The following is an 18,777-nucleotide window of genomic DNA, read 5'->3' on the forward strand; positions in this document are numbered from 1 at the left end:
ATTTCAGAGTTTGATTGAGATTTCTGGTAGTGATATAATTGAAGACGGTGGGTAGAAATGAGCTTTTGGTTCTGAATAGCTTAGTTTAAATTTTAGATGTGAAAATGAGAACATTAAGTGGCACTTATTACTGATGACAAGGTGACTGCGCGTGTTCTCAACAAATCAATGCTCACTTCTGATGTCAGTCCACAATTACAGTGACCAACTCATGGACTCTGAGCACTCTCATCCAGATTGAATCCAGCCTGCTTAGTAAATTAGTTTTCTGATGAAAATGCACATTTAAGTAACCCCAATACAATCTCTGCAAGGTGAAACATGACCCTCGGCTTTGAAAGTTTTTAATAGGGTGGACTGAAAATTTTAAGTCTGCGAGGAGCCTCGGCACTTTTGCATAGAATCACAAAGCCCAGAAAGAGGCCATTTGGCCCATAGTACCTTACAAAAGGCTATCCAGCTGCAATATTGGCATCTACCTGGCTACATGGACAAATGTCATGTCCATACAAAGCAGGAGAAATCCGATTCGGGCAATTATTGCCCTATCAGTCGACTCTCGCTCATCAGCATGGCATTGGATGATATTGTTGACACTTATCAAACTATCAAGTAGAATTTACTCGATAACAATATTTGTGGGCAGTGCATTGGCTCAGTGGTTAGCACTGCAGTGTTACCATGCCGGGGACCCAGGTTCAATCCCACCCTCGGGTGACTGTGCAGAGTTTGCATGTTCTCCCTATGTTTGCATGGGCTTCCTCCAGGTGCTTTGGCTTTCCCCCTGCCCCACAGCCCAAAGATTTGCAGGTTAGAGTGGATTTGCCATGCTAAATTGTCCCATAGTGTGCAGGCTGGGTGGATTAGCCATGGCAAGTGCAGGGTTACAGGAATCAGATGGGGACCCACACCCCACCTGATCCCTGTAACCTTGCATTGTCCATGGCTAACCCAACCTATGATCCTCTTCAGAGGGTCAGTGTGGGCTGAATGGCCTGCTTCCATACTGTGGGGATTCTATGATTCTCACTGATGTTCAATTGGGGTTCTACTAAAGTCACTCAACCTGTGATCTCATTACAATTGGGATAGAGGAGCCAAACTCAACAGGTAAGGTGAGAGTGACGATCTTAGAGATCAAGGCAGTAATGAGTAACATCTACAAGAAACACTGCAGCAACTCACCCAGGCTCCTTTGACAGCACCTTCTAAACCCCTAACCAAATCCAGCCTGACCCTCCCACAAGGCCTCTACCCCCTTCAAACCCCAGATCTTGTTTATTTTTGATTCTCATCCCTCAACCGTTACAGAATCCCTGCCATCATCTCTTCTCTCTCTCTCTAATTCTTTAAGCCATTCCTTAAGGGGCGTAATTTTAAGGTGATTGGAGGAAGGTATAGGGGAGATGTCAGAGGTAGGTTCTTCACACGGAGAGTGGTGGGTGCGTGGAATGCGCTGCCAGCAGTGGTAGTGGAGTCAGATACTTTAGAGACTTTTAAGCGACTATTGGATAGGCACATGGAGGATAGTAAAATGTAGGGTATTCAGGGTAGTTTGATCTTAGTAGGATAATAGGTCGGCGCAACATTGTGGGCCGAAGGGCCTGTACTGTGCTGTACTGTTCTATGTTCTACGTTTAAGACCTACTGTCAGAACCAAGCTTTCGATCACCCATCGTATTCGCACTGTATTATTTTTCTGTCATTGTTTTGGGAAAGATGGTGGACTAATGTCGCTGGACTAATAAGCCAGAGGGCTACTGAACTGTTTCATCTGGAGCAGGAGTTGTTAAAGTTGCATAAGCCCATACCATCATTCAACAAGATGTCTCCAACATCAACGCCATGTTCCCATTCTACTTCCTCATTCATTTATTCCCTTAGCATTCTGGAATCCATCAATCTCCCTCACATAAATGAAGAAATCTCCCCTCGCCTCAGTCCTAAATAGCTGATCCCTTATCCAGAGTTTATCACCAGTTTGCTCTTCAGCCCAGGGAACCCTGTAACAGTTCTGCTGGTCAGGCTTTCAAAGAATCTTATGGGGTTCAAATCAAATCACCTCTCATCCTTCTAAACTTCTGAGAGCAATGGGCCTGTTCACCTCGATGTCCACTCAACTCCTTGGTGTGACATGTGTAACTCCCTACCTCCTCAAACTCAGGGCAATTTACAATATACAGCACCCCCCGACCCCACAACCAGGATCTCTGATTCACATCAAAGTACCTCTGTTTCCATTTAAAATACCAACAATCTCACTCTGGAGTGATTGCTGAAGATTACAGCACTTCTGTCTGTGTTTACACAGAAAACAGTCCAAGGTCAAGAAGCTCCAACCGTTTTAGAGTTACAATTTACATCAAGATATGTTCAATTCCTCATCTTAACACCAACTGAAATGGATTAACTACCTTTTATCTTTAATTACTAGCTCCATTGGTACATGCCTGAGAATACAAATGTGACTGGAAAGGGTTAACACTGAGTGCCATAAGCACCACCCACTGAGATTACATCATATGGACTTCAGACCAGGCACGAAGGATCCTGAAAGAATGCAACCTAACATCAGATCATCCTCAAAGTCATAGAGTCACACGGCACGGAAACAGACCCTTCGGTCCAACCAGTCCATGCTAACCATAATCCCAAACTAAACTAGTCCCACCTGCCTGCTCCTCGCTCATATCCCTCCAAACCTTTCCCTATCCATGTACTTATCCAAATGTCTTTTAAACATTGTAACTGTGCCCACATCCACCACTTCCTCTGGAAGCTCATTCCACGCACAAACTACTCTCTGTGTAAGAAAGTTGTTCTTCATGTCTTTTTCAAATCTTTCTCCTCGCACCTTAAAAATATGCCTCCTAGTCTTGAAATGCCCCACCCTCGGAAAAAGACATCTTCCATTCACCTTATCTATAGCCCTTATGATTGTATAAACCTCTATAAGGTCACCCCTTAACCTCCTACACTCCAGGGGAAAACAGTCCCAGCTTATCCAGCTTCTCCATATAACTCAAACCCTCCAGTCTCAGTAACATCCTGGTAAATCTTTTCCGAACCCTCTCCAGCTTTCTATTCTATCAATACAAGCTGTTACCGGTAGCTGACACACAATAAACAAAATACACAGCTCATGCAGTGTAATGAGCTGGCACGCCTGTGCTGTCTATGTACAGACGTAATGCCAACAGTGTGGGTTCAATTCCCATTCCAACCGAGCTTACTGCAAGGGATTTGGGTGGCTCAGTGGTTAGCACTGCTGCCTCACGGCGCCAGGGACCTGGGTTCAATTCCACCCTCAGGTGACTGTCTGTGTGGAGTTTGCACATTCTCCCCGTGTCTGCGTGGGTTTGCTCCGGTTTCCTCCCACAGTCCAAAGATGTGCAGGTTAGGGTGGATTAGCCATGCTGTAATGTCCAGGTATGTGTGGGCTAGTCGTGGGAAATGCAGGGTTACAGAGATTGGGAGAGATGCTCTTTGGAGGGTCAGTGTGGACTTGATGGTCTAAATGGCCTGTTTCTATACTGTAGAGGTTCTGTGACAATTCTTCTTCTCAATCTCTGCCCTCACCTGAGGTGGTTAAACCTTTACCAGTCACATGTCTCTCTAATAGACAGTAGCCCTTGGCCTGGTAGGATTGTGGTGACTTTACTGTCTATTCCTATCAGTCTGGTCATTTGAAGGAAACAAATTTGAACACAGTAGCAGCAAAATCCTACTTCTATTGCTCTTCAAGGAGGTTCCTTCTCCATTATGACTGCTCCATCACCACAGCGTGGGTTTAAAAAGAGGGTCAAAAACCCCCAGAGACCTGACCAACAATCATCTCTCAAATAAAAATCAAATCAGATCACAGAGTCTGATCATTTCTGTTTGTGGAATCTGCTGCAGATGTCGTTAGAACAACCAGCTCTTCAAATTGTAATGCTGTAAAGTGCTTTGGGACATCTTCAGGTTGTGATGGGTGCTATATAAATGCAATTTCTTTCTTTCTACACAGGGGAGGCAATGGCCTAGTGGTATTGTTAGTCCAGACACCCAGGTAATGTTCTGGGGACCCAGGTTCGAATCCTGCCACGGTAGATGGTGGAATTTGAGTTCAATAAAAATCTGGAATTGGGAGCCTAAATGATGACCATGAATCTATTGCTGATTGTCGGGAAAAAAAACCCCCTTCCCCTGACCTCTAGTGGGTGGAATCCCAGTCACATAAACAAACATTCATAAGCAAAACAAACATTTAATAACAAAACAAACAGGGGGAGCCAATGGCCCAGTGGTATTATTGCTGGACTATTAATCCAGTGACCCAGCTAATGTTGCAGGGACCTGGGTTCAAATCCTGCTCATGGCAGATGGTGTAATTGGAATTCTAACAATGATCATGAATCCATGGTTCTGGGGTTAAAAACCCATCTGGTTCACTAATGCCCTTTAGGGAAGGAAACTGCCATCCTTACCTGGTCTGGCCTACATGTGACTCCAGACCCCCAGCAAAGTGGGTGACTCTTAACTGCCCTCTGGGCAATAAATGCTGGCCCAGGCAGCGATTTCTCCATCCCATGAATGCATTAAAAACAAACACAGACTGATTCCTTGGATGGCAGGACTGACATATGGATCGGTCAGGGCTAGGTTCATCAAGGCTTAGAAGAATGACAAGGCTGAGGCAGGAGATCTCATAAAATTCTAAAAGGAATAGACAAGGTAAACATAGGAAGGATGTGAGTCACAGTCTAAGGATACAGGGTAGGACTGAGATGAGGAGAAATGTTTTCACCCAGAGAGTGGGGGAGCCTGTGGAATTCTCAGTCACAGAAAGCAGTTGAGGCCAAAACATTGAATGTTTTTAAGGAGTTAGATACAGTTCCTAGGGGAATCAAAGGGTATGGGGGGAGGTGAAAGCAGGAACAGGGGACTGAGTTAGATGATCAGGCATGATCATATTGAATGGTGGGAAGAAAAAACAGAAGTTGCTGGAAAAGCTCAACAGGTCTGGCAGCATCTGTGAAGAAATAAATCAGAGTTCAACATTTTGGGTCTGGTGACCCTTCCTCAGAATTCAGATGCTGCCAGATCTGCTGAGCTTTTGCAGCAACTTCTGTTCTTGTTCCTGATTTACAGTTCTTTCAGTTTGTATTGAATGGTGGTGAAGGCTCGAAGGGCCGAATGGCCTACTCCTGCACCTATTTTCTATGATTTGATGTACCTTCCAGTAGTTATGCTTTGATTAATATCAAAGATTAATATCACAAGAAAATATTTCCCTTGATATGATAATAAAAGCTGACTTTTCAACTGCTACAATTATATATCACAATATTAATCGAGCATTTTCAAATAAAAACATAATTTATTTACAGCAATAGAAATGTTTACAGAGACGTTCCATGGTCTTGTCATATCTTTTACGTGACTTTTCAGATTCTTGTGCTTTTCACGCAGTTGGCAGAAAGGAAAGCGAACTCCAGGTTATTCGGGATCACTGTCTACATCAGGGAAGTGGCCTCTGTGTTCGTCTGTTTCTGGCCTTTTGCATGCCATCAATTTTACCTCCTTCTGTCACTGGTGCTTGAGCCTTCGGAGTCCCACCATCTCAATTTGGGAATCTCCTCCCCAAAACCGCTCCCTCTCTCAACCGCTTCCTTTAACGTGCTTCTCTCGGCTTGATTTTCTTGTCCTCATCACTTGTCCGAAAGGAATCTCAGTGCCACATTGCGTTCCTTGAGATGTTTAACCACACATGGAAAGGCACTAGATGAATGCAAGTGGCCATTGCTGGCCCTGTCCAGAGAGAGCCCAGCTATTTCCCCTCCTCTGGTGACAGCGTTGGCACCCTGAGCCATTCTGGCTAACCAACGGTGTACAGGTCCCAGTTGCACTTATTTGGGGAGACCGTCACCCTAAGGTGGTGTGGAGTGACTGGCCTTCACTCAGCACCCTGGGGGTGGGGGGCTAGCTCCTTCGCCCACTCCTTTGATGCCAGGCACCGGTGCCCCCAACCAGCTGCGGCGTCACCAGGGACCATTTCTGGCCTTTTCCTGGCAAAGGTGAAGGGGTAGATGGATCAGTAGCAACACCGATCTAAGAGCTTCGCCCGAGTAGATGGCGGATACGGCCTCCTAGCCGAGAGGTTACCTGTCCACGCTGGTCTCTGCCAACCTGTTGTTCATGATGGCCAGGGCACCAACGCCTCGCGAGAAACCGTTGTAGCGGGAGTGGCTCTGCCTGGGGCCTCCGTTGGCGGTCTCGGAGAGCTGCTTCTGCATGATGGCCAAGGAGACCTTGTTGGAGGCCAAGAAATCTTTGACCGATATCATCTCGCCCGACACCCGGCGCCCATCGGTGTCGCTGTCGCACACGGTCTCCATGGAGACGGCGTGCGGCCTGGCCTTTGCTGCCGCAGCCGGGTGAACGGCGTTGCAGTGAGCCCTCGCCCTCCTCCGGATCGGGCCTCGTCGGCAACCCTGGCACTCCATCCTCTTCAGCATCCAGTTGAGGAACTGCTTGATGACAATGGAGGAGACATTAAACAGGGAGTAGAGGCAGCAGACCCCCATCAGGATGAGAAGGAAGTTGCCTGCCCGGTACAGGCTTTGGTTAGTGTACGTGGCCTTCTGGCTGCTTACCAAGTCGCCAAACCCGATGGTGCTGAAGGCGACGAAGCAGAAGTACAGCGACTCAGCGTAGCTCCAGCCCTCGACGGGCATGTACATGGCAGACGCGCAGCAGGAGATGACCAGCGACGCTCCCCCGAGAATGGCCATGATGTAGTAGACCGAGGGCTTCCAGTCGTCCAGGCTATCCGCCTCCCCTGAGGGGCTGGAACCTCGCCGGCCCTCGGAGGCCCCCGACAGGCCACTCCGCTGCCTCCTCCTCTCGTGGAACCAGCGCAGGATGTAGGCCAACAGTGTGATAATCCGTTCCAGGAACAGGTTGAAGAACAGAATGGTGGCAGCGCAACCCACCAGTCCGTAGAAGATCAGAAAGATTCTCCCGCTGACGGTCACCGGGGTAGCCATCCCAAATCCTGCAGGAGTGGGGTTGGGGAAAGGGGTGGGAAACGAGTGGAAAGTACTCTGTAACTCCACTAGAAACTGAGGGGTTTTGGTCCACTCCAATTCAATGACCAACCAATAGCCAAATTAGTAACCAAATCGCATCCCGCAGCTTAATATACTGAGGCAAAGACTCTAATTATTTGACCAGAGGATGTTCTCCCCTCATGGGAGAATCCAGAACCAGAGGACACAGTCTCAGAATAAAGGGGCGCCAATTTAAGACTGAGATGAGGAGGAATTTCTTCTCTCAGAGGGTTGAGAGTCTTTGGAACTCCTTGCCACAGAGAGCCGTGGGGGCAGAGTCCATGCGTATATTTAAGGTTGAGATAGTTCGATTCTTGATTAGTCTAGGGAAGAGCCAGGAAAGTGGAATGGCAATCAGCCATAATCCTATTGAATGGCGGAGTAGTTTCGAGGGGCCGAATGGCCTGTTCCTATTCCTGTTCCTATTTCTAATGGTCTTAGGGACATACACACAAAGCTGCACAATGGTTATGAAAGACTCGACATAAAGTGCTGACAAAGCCTTGGAACTGGGGAATTCAAATTCAATTTAGTGATAAATGTGGAGGGAGGAAACATTAGCCTAATTAGCAAAGATCGTCAAACCACGATAAAAACTCATCTGGTTCATTTGTCTAGGGGACGGGCAACAGTTGTTAGACCAGCCCACAAGCGAATTAAAAAGAAAGTTGAAAGCCAGTCTCAATGCTGGTGATCAGAATTGCTAAATGCTATCGTTTTAGACATCATTACAAACCCATCCGCTTCACTAATGTCCTCCAGGGAAGGGAAATCTGCTGTCCTTACCCGGTCAGGTCCACAAGTGACTCCAGACCCACAGCGATGTGGTTGACTCTTAACTGCCTCAGAAATGGCCCGAGTGAGCCACTGCATTGGATCAGCTGCTACATTTTAAAAAACAATATATATTTACCTCAGGGCTCAAGGGGACAGCTCAGTGTCACCTCCTCGAGGATGACAAGGGATAACGCAACAAATACTAGTTTTGTCAGGGATACCCATATCCCACAAATGAGTGAAAACAAGACACGGCCAAGGCCCATATAGGGTAGCACCGTGGCTCAGTGGTTCGCACTGCTGCCTCACAGCGCCAGGGACTCAGGGTCGATTCCACCTTCAGGAGACTGTCTGTGTGAAGTTTGCACATTCTCCCCGTGTCTGTGTGGGTTTTCTCTGAGTGCTCCAGTTTCCTCCCCGAGTCCAGCGACGTGCAGGTTTGGGTGGATTGGCCATGCTAAATTGCCCCATGATGTGCAGGCTGGGTGGGTTAGCCATGGGAAATGCAGGGTGACAGGGACAGGAATAGGGTGGGATGCTCTTTAAGGGGTCAGTGAGGGCTTGATGGGCCCAAATGGCCTGCTTTCACGCTGTAGGGGTTCTGTGAAGAGGCTTGTAGTAAGTGTTCCCAAAATAGGCTTGTAATGGGGAAATGTGAATAAACTGTAGTGGCAGAGCTTGCATTTAAGCCCACTGCTGTTCTGAGATTCCAAAATCCATCTCTAGGAAAATCTGATGTTAGCTAGGACTATAGCCCAAGAGCCCCATCATGGATAGCAGGTGGGTGATAATGGGCGCTATTGTATATGTTGCTGGAAGTTGGGTGTGTGTGTTTGTCAGCTGAGGCCAGGATTACCGGCATGCCTGGTCTCGTTGTATACATTTGTTAGCAACACAGAGTCCACTAAGGTGAGGGAAACGCTTGGAGATATCTGTCCATGGCTTTATCTTGCCATGAGGTGACAGGATCATGTGACATTGGCATCAGTTCCTGTAATGATGTATACTGTATCATTAGCATATTAAACAGTCAGACCCCTAAACCACAACGCCCACACTTCCCCACACACATAAAAGTTTTTGATTCCATCCAATTCCATTCCATCGTCCTTAAAGTCTCTGGGTGCAAACAAGCACAGTGGTCTTTATTTCAGGACAGAGACTGATGTGATATGCTCCCTTTGCTTTTTCTCATCTTCTGACCAGCTGTGAAAATTCAGCTCTTTGGTTTTTAGGTTCATATCGGATTTCCAGCTTCTCTGCTCTGGAAATCGGATCTAAGTCAGTAACTGAAACTAGGGTTTAGGATCTTATAGGAGATTTCAATGATTTTGCCCTCTTTATATTGTAGGTTTGGGTTCAGTTGGTATATGACTTAGAGTTCAATACCTCCTGGCCCATGTAGCTTTATGTGTGATGACCATTTCTCCAAACATTGTATCAGAAAGAGCCAAAACTAACTTAGAGCATGCCTCATTTCATTCTACGGAGATAACTGCAGTGTAATAGCATTCACTTGGTCCCTTGATGCCACCAGTAAATGGCATCTCCACATCATTGATATCTTCCATTTCACAGATCTTGCTAACTTTTGAGGACTTCTCTTGTGGCTTGTTGTGTACGAGATTGTTTGCTGAATGTGAGGAAAACGGCATCCAGCCAATTATACGTCACTAAGTCAATTTGTTTTTGGGGTGGTTGTCCCTGACACCTCATATCGCTGACCAATTTTTCTTCCTGATTCCGGATTGTTTGCCCTGTTGAATTGCTGCTGTTAATGGGAGGCACGGTGGCTCAGTGGTTAGCACTGCTGCCTCATAGTACCAGGTACCCAGGTTTGATTCCACCCTCAGGCGACTGCCTGTGTAGTGTGTGCACATTCTCCCTGTGTCTCTTCCGGGTGCTCCAGTTTCCTCCCACAGTCCAAAGATGTACAGGTTAGATGCATTGGCCATGCTAGATTGCCCCATAGTGTCTGGGGATGTGCAGGCTAGGTGGGTTAGCTACGGAAAATGTAGGGTTACAGGGATTGGGTAGGATGCACTTTGGAGGGGTGGTGTAGACTCGATAGGCCAAATGGCCTGCTCCTGTGCTGTAGGGATTCTAAAGGAGTCAGCTCTTGACTGCACATGGTCAGACAAAGCTTTGTTCAATGCCCTGACAGGAAATCCATCCTTAAATCATTCTCCTTTCAAGTTGCTGTGTAGGACTATACAGATCATTCGTAGAATTTGCAATACTTCGCTCTTGTCTCCAGGCACATCAATTGAATTGACAACGTTTTCGATGTGTAGGGATTAAAATGGGTTTGATGCTTTTATTCTTTCCTCATACATGTTTTTTTTTTGTCAATGCTTTTACCTGATAAGGAAATGAGCTGCAAGACCACCGATCAGTATATTGGCCAGCTCCTCACCCAGCTTCACAACAAGGCTGGATCTTGGGCAATACCTTATAAGTCTTCAGCCTCAATTCAGTCACACTTCTGCGTGAGTGGGACCTACTGGAGACTTTCAGGTAATGGTTGAGACCTTTCTGTACTGTTCTTTCCCTCGCTGCCACCATGTAATATTCCTGGAATCATTGTGTTGCTAAGGAATATTTACAGAATCTGCTGAGGTAAGGAAAACATTAACTATATTTAAGAAACATCTTAATCATACTGTGACTTCATCCTTGCAAGAGGAGGGCAAGATCATGTGTCATGGCACCGTGTCCCGTGATTATGTCCCATTAGGATATTACACAGTCAGATTTAACATTTTATACCTTTTGTCCCAGGAGTGAATTAAAAATACACACCCAGTGGAGTTATAGAGGTCTGCAGCACAGACTAAAGACCATTTGGGCCATTGAGTCAAAAACTATCACCCAACTAACACCCAAATGTAATGAGAATGGCCTCTTACTCGGACAGGGGAGAAGGGGAAACACTAGGGGGCAGTAGGCTGCATGCTGAACCATTTCTACTGAGAAGGATTCAGAGGAGAAATGAACAAAGACCAGTGATAGAAAACACAGGCAAAATTAAAATTTGACACTGAACTCCATGCGACATAAGCACAGGATGGACAGACGCTTGAACGAAGATACAGGCTTTTAAGCAGCAATTTAAAAGACTCGACAAAAGCAAATGTTTAGGAAATCAATTTCAGAAACTGAGACCCAGGTTTGGGCACCAATGGTGAAACCATTAAAAGTGGGGAAGTGCGAACTGGGGCCAGTGCAAAGATCCCAGACATCAGAGGAATTGCAGTGCAAGGCCAAACGCTGGAAAATGGGATTAGAACAGTTAGGTGGCTGTTTTGGACTGGCGCAGATTTGATGGAGCGAAGGGTCTTTATCCTGTGCTGTGGACTTCAATGGGTAGAGGAGGTTACAGATGTGGGAGGGGGTTGGCATGAGACCAAGGAGGGATCTCTAAACAGCGAAGAGAATGTTAAAATTGAGGTGTTGTAGGACCAGAAGCCAGTGTCGGTCAGTCAACAAATAAGCAGGGAAACCTTAGCTGAGATGAGGTTATTGGAAAGTCATAGAGTCACACGGCACGGAAACAGACCCTTCGGTCCAACCAGTCCATGCTGGCCGTTATCCCAAACTAAACTGTCCCACCTGACTGCTTCTGGCCCATATCCCTCCAAACCTTTCCTATTCACGTACTTATCCAAATGTCTTTTAAACGTTGTAACGATACCCACATCCACCACTTCACCAGGAAGTTCATTCCACACGTTCATTCCACTCTGTGTAAAATATTTGCCCCCCCATGCCTTTTTTAAATCTCCCTCCTCTCACCTTAAAAATATGCCCCCTAGTCTTGAAATCCCCCATCCTAGGGAAAAGACAACAATCACTAACCCTATCTATACCCCTCATTGTTTTATAAACTTCTATAAGGTCGCCCCTCAACCTGCTACACTCCAGTAAAGAAAGTCCCAGCCTATCCAGCCTTTCTTTACAACTCAAACTTTCCATACCCAGCAACATCCTGGTAAATCTCCTCTGAACCCTTTCCAGCTTAATAATATCCTTCCCATAACTGGGCGACCAGAATTGGACACAGGACTCCAGAAGAGACCTCACCAATGTCCTGTACAACCTCAACACGATGTCCCAACTTCTATACTCAAAGGACTAAGCAATGAAGGCAAGTGTGCCAAACACCTTTTTAACCACCCTGTCTTTGTGTGACGTAAACTTCAAAGAATTAGGTACCTGCACCCTGAGCTCCCTCTGTTCTACAACACTACCCAAGGCCCTACCAATAATTGTATAAGCCCTACCCTTGTCTGTTGTACCAAAATGCAATACCTCACATCGATCCAGATTGAATTCCATTTGCCACTCCTCAGCCCGTTGACCTGTTTGATCAAGATCCCTTTGTAATCTTAGAAAACCTTCTTCACTGTCTACTAGGCCAACAGTTTTAGTGTCGTCTGCAAACTTATTAACCATTGCCTTCAATATTCCCATTGTGCAGGTAACAATGATGTGGAGGTGCCGATGTTAGACTGGGGTGGACAAGGTCAGAAATCATACGACACCAGGTTATAGTCCAACAGGTTTATTTGAAATTAGAAGCTTTCGGAGCGCTGCTCTTTCGTCAGGTTCCGAAAGCTTATGATTTCAAATAAACCTGTTGGACTATAACCTTGCAGGTAACAATGGTATGGATGAGGGTTTGAGTAGCAGGCAAGCTAAAAAGAATGTTTTCAGTCTTGCAGTTCGAACGGTATGTAGTTTTTGCAAGTCCTTGATAATGTGAATGTGTTGTCACCTCATATAAATCAACGCTCACAGCAGGATCTCTTGTACCAGATACTTATATCTAGAAATTGTAATTAATGACATTCGATATAACGTTTTGCTTTATAGCCCCAGCTGCCGATTTGTTTGAAATCCTCACATCTTAGTACTTGGGCTCTGCTAATGGACTGAATTTTAATCGCTCTGTTCTATTAAGGCAACATTTGATGATAACTGTGCAATAAATGAGTGGCAGCAGATCAACAGGACCAGAGTTAATTATTCACTTCATCAGGTCCTGATAAGAGAGAAAAAATATTTCTATTGGTGTCTTTCTTGCCTTAGCCCCCCAATTTACTGCCTTTCAAATAAATACTTATCATCGCCCGGTGGGAAAAAGCCAACATGGTTGTGTGGCCAACCATGCCACACTTCTCCCACCCTATAAAGTTCTAACAGGACTAGACAGAGTAAACGCAGAGAGGATGTTCCCAATGATTGGGAACCCAGAACCAAGGGTGGGGGGTGATGGTCTAAAGGTATTTGCGGTTGGCCGTTTCGGACTGAGTTGAGGAGAAATATCTTAACTCAGAGAGTGGGGAGCCTGTGGAATTCTCTGCCGCAGGAAGCGGTTGAGACCAAAACATTGGATGTTTTCAAGAAGGACTTATATATAGTTCTTAGGGCTAAAAGGTATGGGGGAGAAAGAGGAAGAACAGGAGGCTGAGTTGGATGATCAGCCATGATCATACTGAATGGCAGAGCAGGCTCGATGGACTGATTGGCGTACTCCTTTTTTTCTACATTCATTCACAGGATGAGAGCATTGCTGGCCAGGCAGCATTTATTGCCCAGAGGGCAGTAAAGAGCCAGCCACATTGCTGTGGGTGAGGAGTCACATGTAGACCAGACCCAATAAGGATAGCAGTTTCCTTCTCTAAAGGACATTAGTGAACCAGATGGGCTTTTTCCTGACAATCAGCAATGGATTCATGGTCATCGTTAGACTCTTAATTCCAGATATTGATTGAAATCAAATTCTACCATGGCAAGATTCGAACCTGGATGCCCAGGATATCATCTGAATCTCTGGATTAAAAAAAATCCAGCGATTATACCACTAGGCCATCACCTCCTGCTCCCACTTGCCACATTTCTATATTTTACCACTGCGTTTGAATGAACTGCAGGAGCTAGGGTGAAAGTGGGATTAAGTGAAGTTGCGCTCAGTGCCTTGAGCGAATGGAGTGGATAACTGGAGGATGTTTCCTCTAAAACAAGGTAATACAGATTAAGGATAAGAGGTCTCCTTTTGAAGACATCAATCTTATCTCTGAAATAGTCATCAGTTTGTGGTAATCTTTTCTCCAGAAGGTAATGGAGGTCGGGTCTTTGAATTTGTTCGAGGGCCATTTCAATTGATTTTTGATAGACAAGGGAGTCAAGAGTTATAGTGGGAGAGATGGGAAAGTGGAGTTGAAAATACAGTCAGAGCAGCCAATACCTTGTTGAATGGAAGCCACTTTTTCTAGGTTTGCTGGTGGCCCAGTGGTTAGCACTACTGTCTCACAGTGCCAGGGACCCGGGTTTGTTTCCACCCTTCAGCAAATTTCTGTGTGGAGTTTACACATTCTCCCTATATCTGAATGGGTTTCCTCCCACAGTGCAAAGATGTGCAGGTCAGGGTGGATTGGCCATGCTAAATTACCCCATAGTGACCCAGGATGTGTAGGCTAGGTGGGTTAGCCATGGGGAATGCAAGGTTACAGGGATAGGGTAGGGGGGTTGGGTCTGAGTGGGATGCTTTTCAGAGGGTTGGTGTGGACTCAATGGGCCGAATGGCCTGCTTCCACACTGTTGGGATTATATTCTTATAAATTACCCATATTGTCCAGGGATGTGTAGGCCAGGTGGTTAGCCATGAGAAAAACCACATATAGGGGTTGGGTCTGGGCAGGGTGCTGTTCAGAGGGTCAGTGTGGAGTGAATGGGTTGAATGGCCTGCTTCCACACTGTTGGGATTCAAATAAAAACTAACCACCTGCAAAATCTTCTGGTTCATATTTACTGTCTGACCTGGGGAGCAATTTCCAGCTTTAGTTTCAGGTTTTCAGCATCCTCAGTATTTTTTGCTTTGTTTTACACAGTTTCTCGCTGACTGGAATATAATCTTACCAGGGACTGCTAACCATACTCCATGCTTTCAAACCATCTTGACTCCGAGGAAGGGTCCTATCAGACTCACAATGTTAATTCTTGATTCTCTCTCCACAGACGTTGTCAGACCTGCTGAGTTTCTCCAGCAACGTCTGCTCTCCTTTCAGATTTCCACAATATTTCGCTTTTAGATTACCTCTGCTCCCCCCTCCCTATTCCACCATCGATCCTCAAATCTCCTCATTAATCCAATCTTCGCCCTCCACAAGGATATTGCTGTGTGTTCGACACACTGTGTACACCCAGACACTGTTTTAGTCCCCAGTTCCACCCTCAGGTTTATCAACCCCTTGAAAAATATAAGCATTGTCCTGAAATGAATGTTAGCACATGGTTCATGAATTTCTTGAAAATACTTTTGTCCGAATGTGTGAAGCGTTCTCCCATTGACGTCAAATGTGTGACCACATGTGACCCAATTTGTCCAGATTTGTGTGGCCTGACTAGGGAAAGATTTGAAGAATTGTCAGCGTAGACGCAATGAGCGAAAGGGCCAGTTCCTGTGCTGTACTGTTCTGTGTTCTTGTTCTAAACATGTCAGGAAGCAGAAAGTAGGGGAGGGTTAACAACAGTGAGGCTACATCTCGAGTACTGTGTACAATTCTGGTCTCCCCAGAATTGAAAAAGGATCTAATGGCATTAGGAGCAGTTCAGAGAAGGTTCACTCAACTCATTCCTGGAATGGAAGGGAATTGTCTTCGGTGGAATGATTGAACTGGATCTATATTGATTGGAATTTAGATGTTGTGATCTTACTGAAATATATGAGATCCTGAGGGGGCTTTGAGACTTCTTTGAGAGGTGGCACAGTGGCTCAGTGGTTAGCACTGCTGCCTCACAGCGCCAGGGACCTGGGTTTGATTCCAGCCTCGGGTGTCTGTCTGTGTGGAGTTTGCACATTCTCCCCGTGTCTGTGTGGGTTTCCTCCCACAGTCCAAAGATGTGCAGGTTAGGGTGGATTGGCCACGCCAAATTGCCCCATAGTGTTAGGTTAGGTGGATTAGTCATGGGAAATGCAGGGCTACAGGAATAGGATGGGGGGTTGGGGGCAGGGGTAGGTCTGAGCAGGATGCTCTTGGGAAGGTTGGTATGGACTCAATGGGCCAAACAGCCTCCTCCTGCATTGTCGGGATTGACAGGGTGGATGCTGAAAGGATGTTTCCACTGGTGGGAGAGACTAGAGCAAGGGGACAGAGAAGATCATCAGTGTACTGCGGCAGAGGCTGGATCATTGAATAGATCCAAAGCCAAAGGGCTACGGGGCTGGGGGGCTGGGGGAACAGTCTAGGGTAATAATGGGGGGGTGCTGCTGAGGAGACAAGAGAGTGGAGTTGAGACCTCAACCCTCAATGATTCTATTGAAAGGTGCAACAGGCCTTGGAGGGCTGAATGGTCCACTCCTGCTTCCAATGTCCTAATGGGCAGAAAGTCTGGAAGTGCAGCAGCTCAGTAAAGTTCATGTGCTGGACAGGGGAATATAGCATCCTTATGATGTGGAAACAGGCCATTCAGCCCATTCAAGTCCACACCAACCCTCCAAACAGCATCTTAACCAGACACTTTCCCCTACAACCCTCTATTTCAAATGGTTAATCCACCCCAGCCTGGACACGATGGGGCAATTTAGCATGGCCAATCCACCCTAACCTGCACATCTTTGTATTGTGGGAGGAAACCAGAGCAAACCCGCACAGACACAGGGAGAGCATGCAAACTGTATGCTGACAGTCACCTGAGGGTGGAATCGAACCTGGCTCCCTGGCGCTGTGAGGTAGAAGTGCTAACCACTGAGCCACTGTCTATAGCCGAGGACTAAATGGGATTGAATGAAGCAGAGTTTGATGAGGGTTCCTCTTTGGCTCACGGTTTAGCAACGATTGCACAGGTTTCGAAAGCTGCACAGCTCTGCCCCCACCCGCTTCCTCTCTCCATGGCCCAGTTTGTGGATGTGCTGCCCAGCATGGTGCCAACCAGGTTCAATCTGTACTCTATCAGCAAGTCGACCTGGGGAGGTGGCGCAGGACATCCAACTCTCTGCACCGTGAGCACCGGAGTTATTTTTACAGGTCTATGGGAATGGGACAGGGGAAAGCGATAGACAAGAAATGGGACAGACTTAACAGGAACAAGTGATTTTGCATCCCCCACCCCCACGCCCATTACTCATTAATACCGCCTCCTTCTGGAAAGTGGACACATGTGCATGCAAGAATGTGTTGGGGGAAGGTGGTCAGACATTGGTGTGATGCCTCTCATTGTTGACCAGCCGACCTTCACTGTCAAGGCTTGCTGGACAGTATCGCATGTGTGGGCCCTAAGACCAAGTCCGGGATGTATATTGAAGGTGGAGCCGGAGAACTGACTGAAACACGCCAGAATGTCACGGGGCAGGGAAACAGACAGGAAAATGGAGTTGAGAACACAACCTGATCAGCCATTGAATGGAACAGCAGGCTCAAAGGGCTGAATGGCCTACTCCTACATTTTGCAGAGAATTGTACAGCACAGAACAAGTCCTTCAGCCCATCAGGTTCACACCGATGCAACCTACATTAACCCTGCAAATACAACAGAGAACTGCCAATGCTGGAAATCAGAAACAAAAACAGAAATTGCTGGAGAAACTCAGCAGCTTTGAAGAAGGGATGCAAAATGCTAACTCTGTTTCTCTGTCCAAAGATACTGCCAGACCACTGAGTTCTTTAAACTGCAAGACTACACCAGTCTCACATTTCAGCCCTTGGCCCATAGTCTTGAATGTTATGACACTTCAAGTGCTCGCCCAAGTGTTTTTAAAGGTTGTGAGGTTTCCCGCCTCAATTACCCTGCATTCCACACCACCACCACCATCCGGGTGAAAACACTTCCACAAATCCCCTCTAAACCTCCCGCCTTTCACTTTAAAATGACACCCCTTGTTATTGACCCTTTGACTAAGGGAATCAGCTACTTTCTTTCTGCCCTGTCCCTACCCCTCATAACCTTACACACCTCTATCACGTTCACCCTCAACCTTCTCTGCTCCAAAGAAACCGACTTGGGGAGGGGAATAGTCAAAGATCAATGGGATGGTTCACATTGTCGAACAGCTCACCCACACTCTGGTGCCAAAAGCACATCAGGGGTAGGGGATCCCAAAAATGGTGTGTGTGTGTGTGTCTATGTGAGTGTGTGTGTACGCGTGTCTATGTCTATGTGTGTGTGTGTTTTTGTGAGCGTGAGTCCGTCTCTAAGTGAGTTTGTGTCTATGTGAGTGTGTGTGTGTCTCTGTTTGTGTGTGTCTATGTGAGTGTGTGTCTATGTAAGTATGTGTGTGTTTATGTGAGTGTGTGTGTGTCTCTGTTTGTGTGTGTCTATGTGAGTGTGTGTCTATGTAAGTGTGTGTGTGTCTATGTGAGTGTATGTGTGTCTATCTGCGTGTGCGTGTACGCGTATCTACGTCCACATGTGTGTGTCTATGTGAGTGTGTGTGTCTATGTGAGTGTGTGTGTTTGTCTATGTGAGTGTATGTGTGTCCATGTGTGTGTGTTTGTGCATACGCGTGTCTATGTCTATGCGTGTGTCTATGTGAGTGTGTGTCCATGTGACTGTGTGTGTCAATGTATGTGTGTGTGTGTCTATGTGTGTCTGTGTCTGTGTGTCTGTCTATGTGAGTGTGTGTCCATGTGAGTGTGTCCATGTGAGTGTATGTGTGTGTCTACGTATGTGAATGTGTGTCTATATGTGTGAGTGTCCATGTGAGTGTGTGTGTGTCTATGTATGTAAGTGTGTGTCTATGAGTGTGTGTCCATGTGAGTGTGTGTGTGTGTCTATGTATGTGAGTGTGTCTATATGTGTGTGTGTGTGTGTGTCCATGTGAGTGTGTGTGTCTATGTATGTGAGTGTGTGTCTATATGTGTGTGTGTGTCCATGTGAGTGTGTGTGTGTCTATGTATGTGAGTGT

At 46.4% G+C, this 18,777-nt stretch overlaps 1 protein-coding gene across 1 annotated transcript in view; it reads right to left on the reverse strand.

Moving 5' to 3' along the window:
* Positions 1 to 5,400: 5,400 nt before the first annotated feature.
* The window catches only part of LOC109925174 (potassium channel subfamily K member 13-like), a 15,069-nt gene continuing 1,692 nt past the window's right edge, over positions 5,401 to 18,777 (reverse strand). The window contains exon 2 of the mRNA XM_048618380.1: positions 5,401 to 7,039. Within this exon, the coding sequence (XP_048474337.1) occupies positions 6,144 to 7,039 (896 nt within the window). The 3' untranslated portion in view covers positions 5,401 to 6,143. The remainder of the gene's footprint in view (positions 7,040 to 18,777) is intronic.

This window comes from Rhincodon typus, chromosome 39 (assembly GCF_021869965.1).
Source record: "Rhincodon typus isolate 14 chromosome 39, sRhiTyp1.1, whole genome shotgun sequence".
Taxonomy (NCBI): domain Eukaryota; kingdom Metazoa; phylum Chordata; class Chondrichthyes; order Orectolobiformes; family Rhincodontidae; genus Rhincodon; species Rhincodon typus.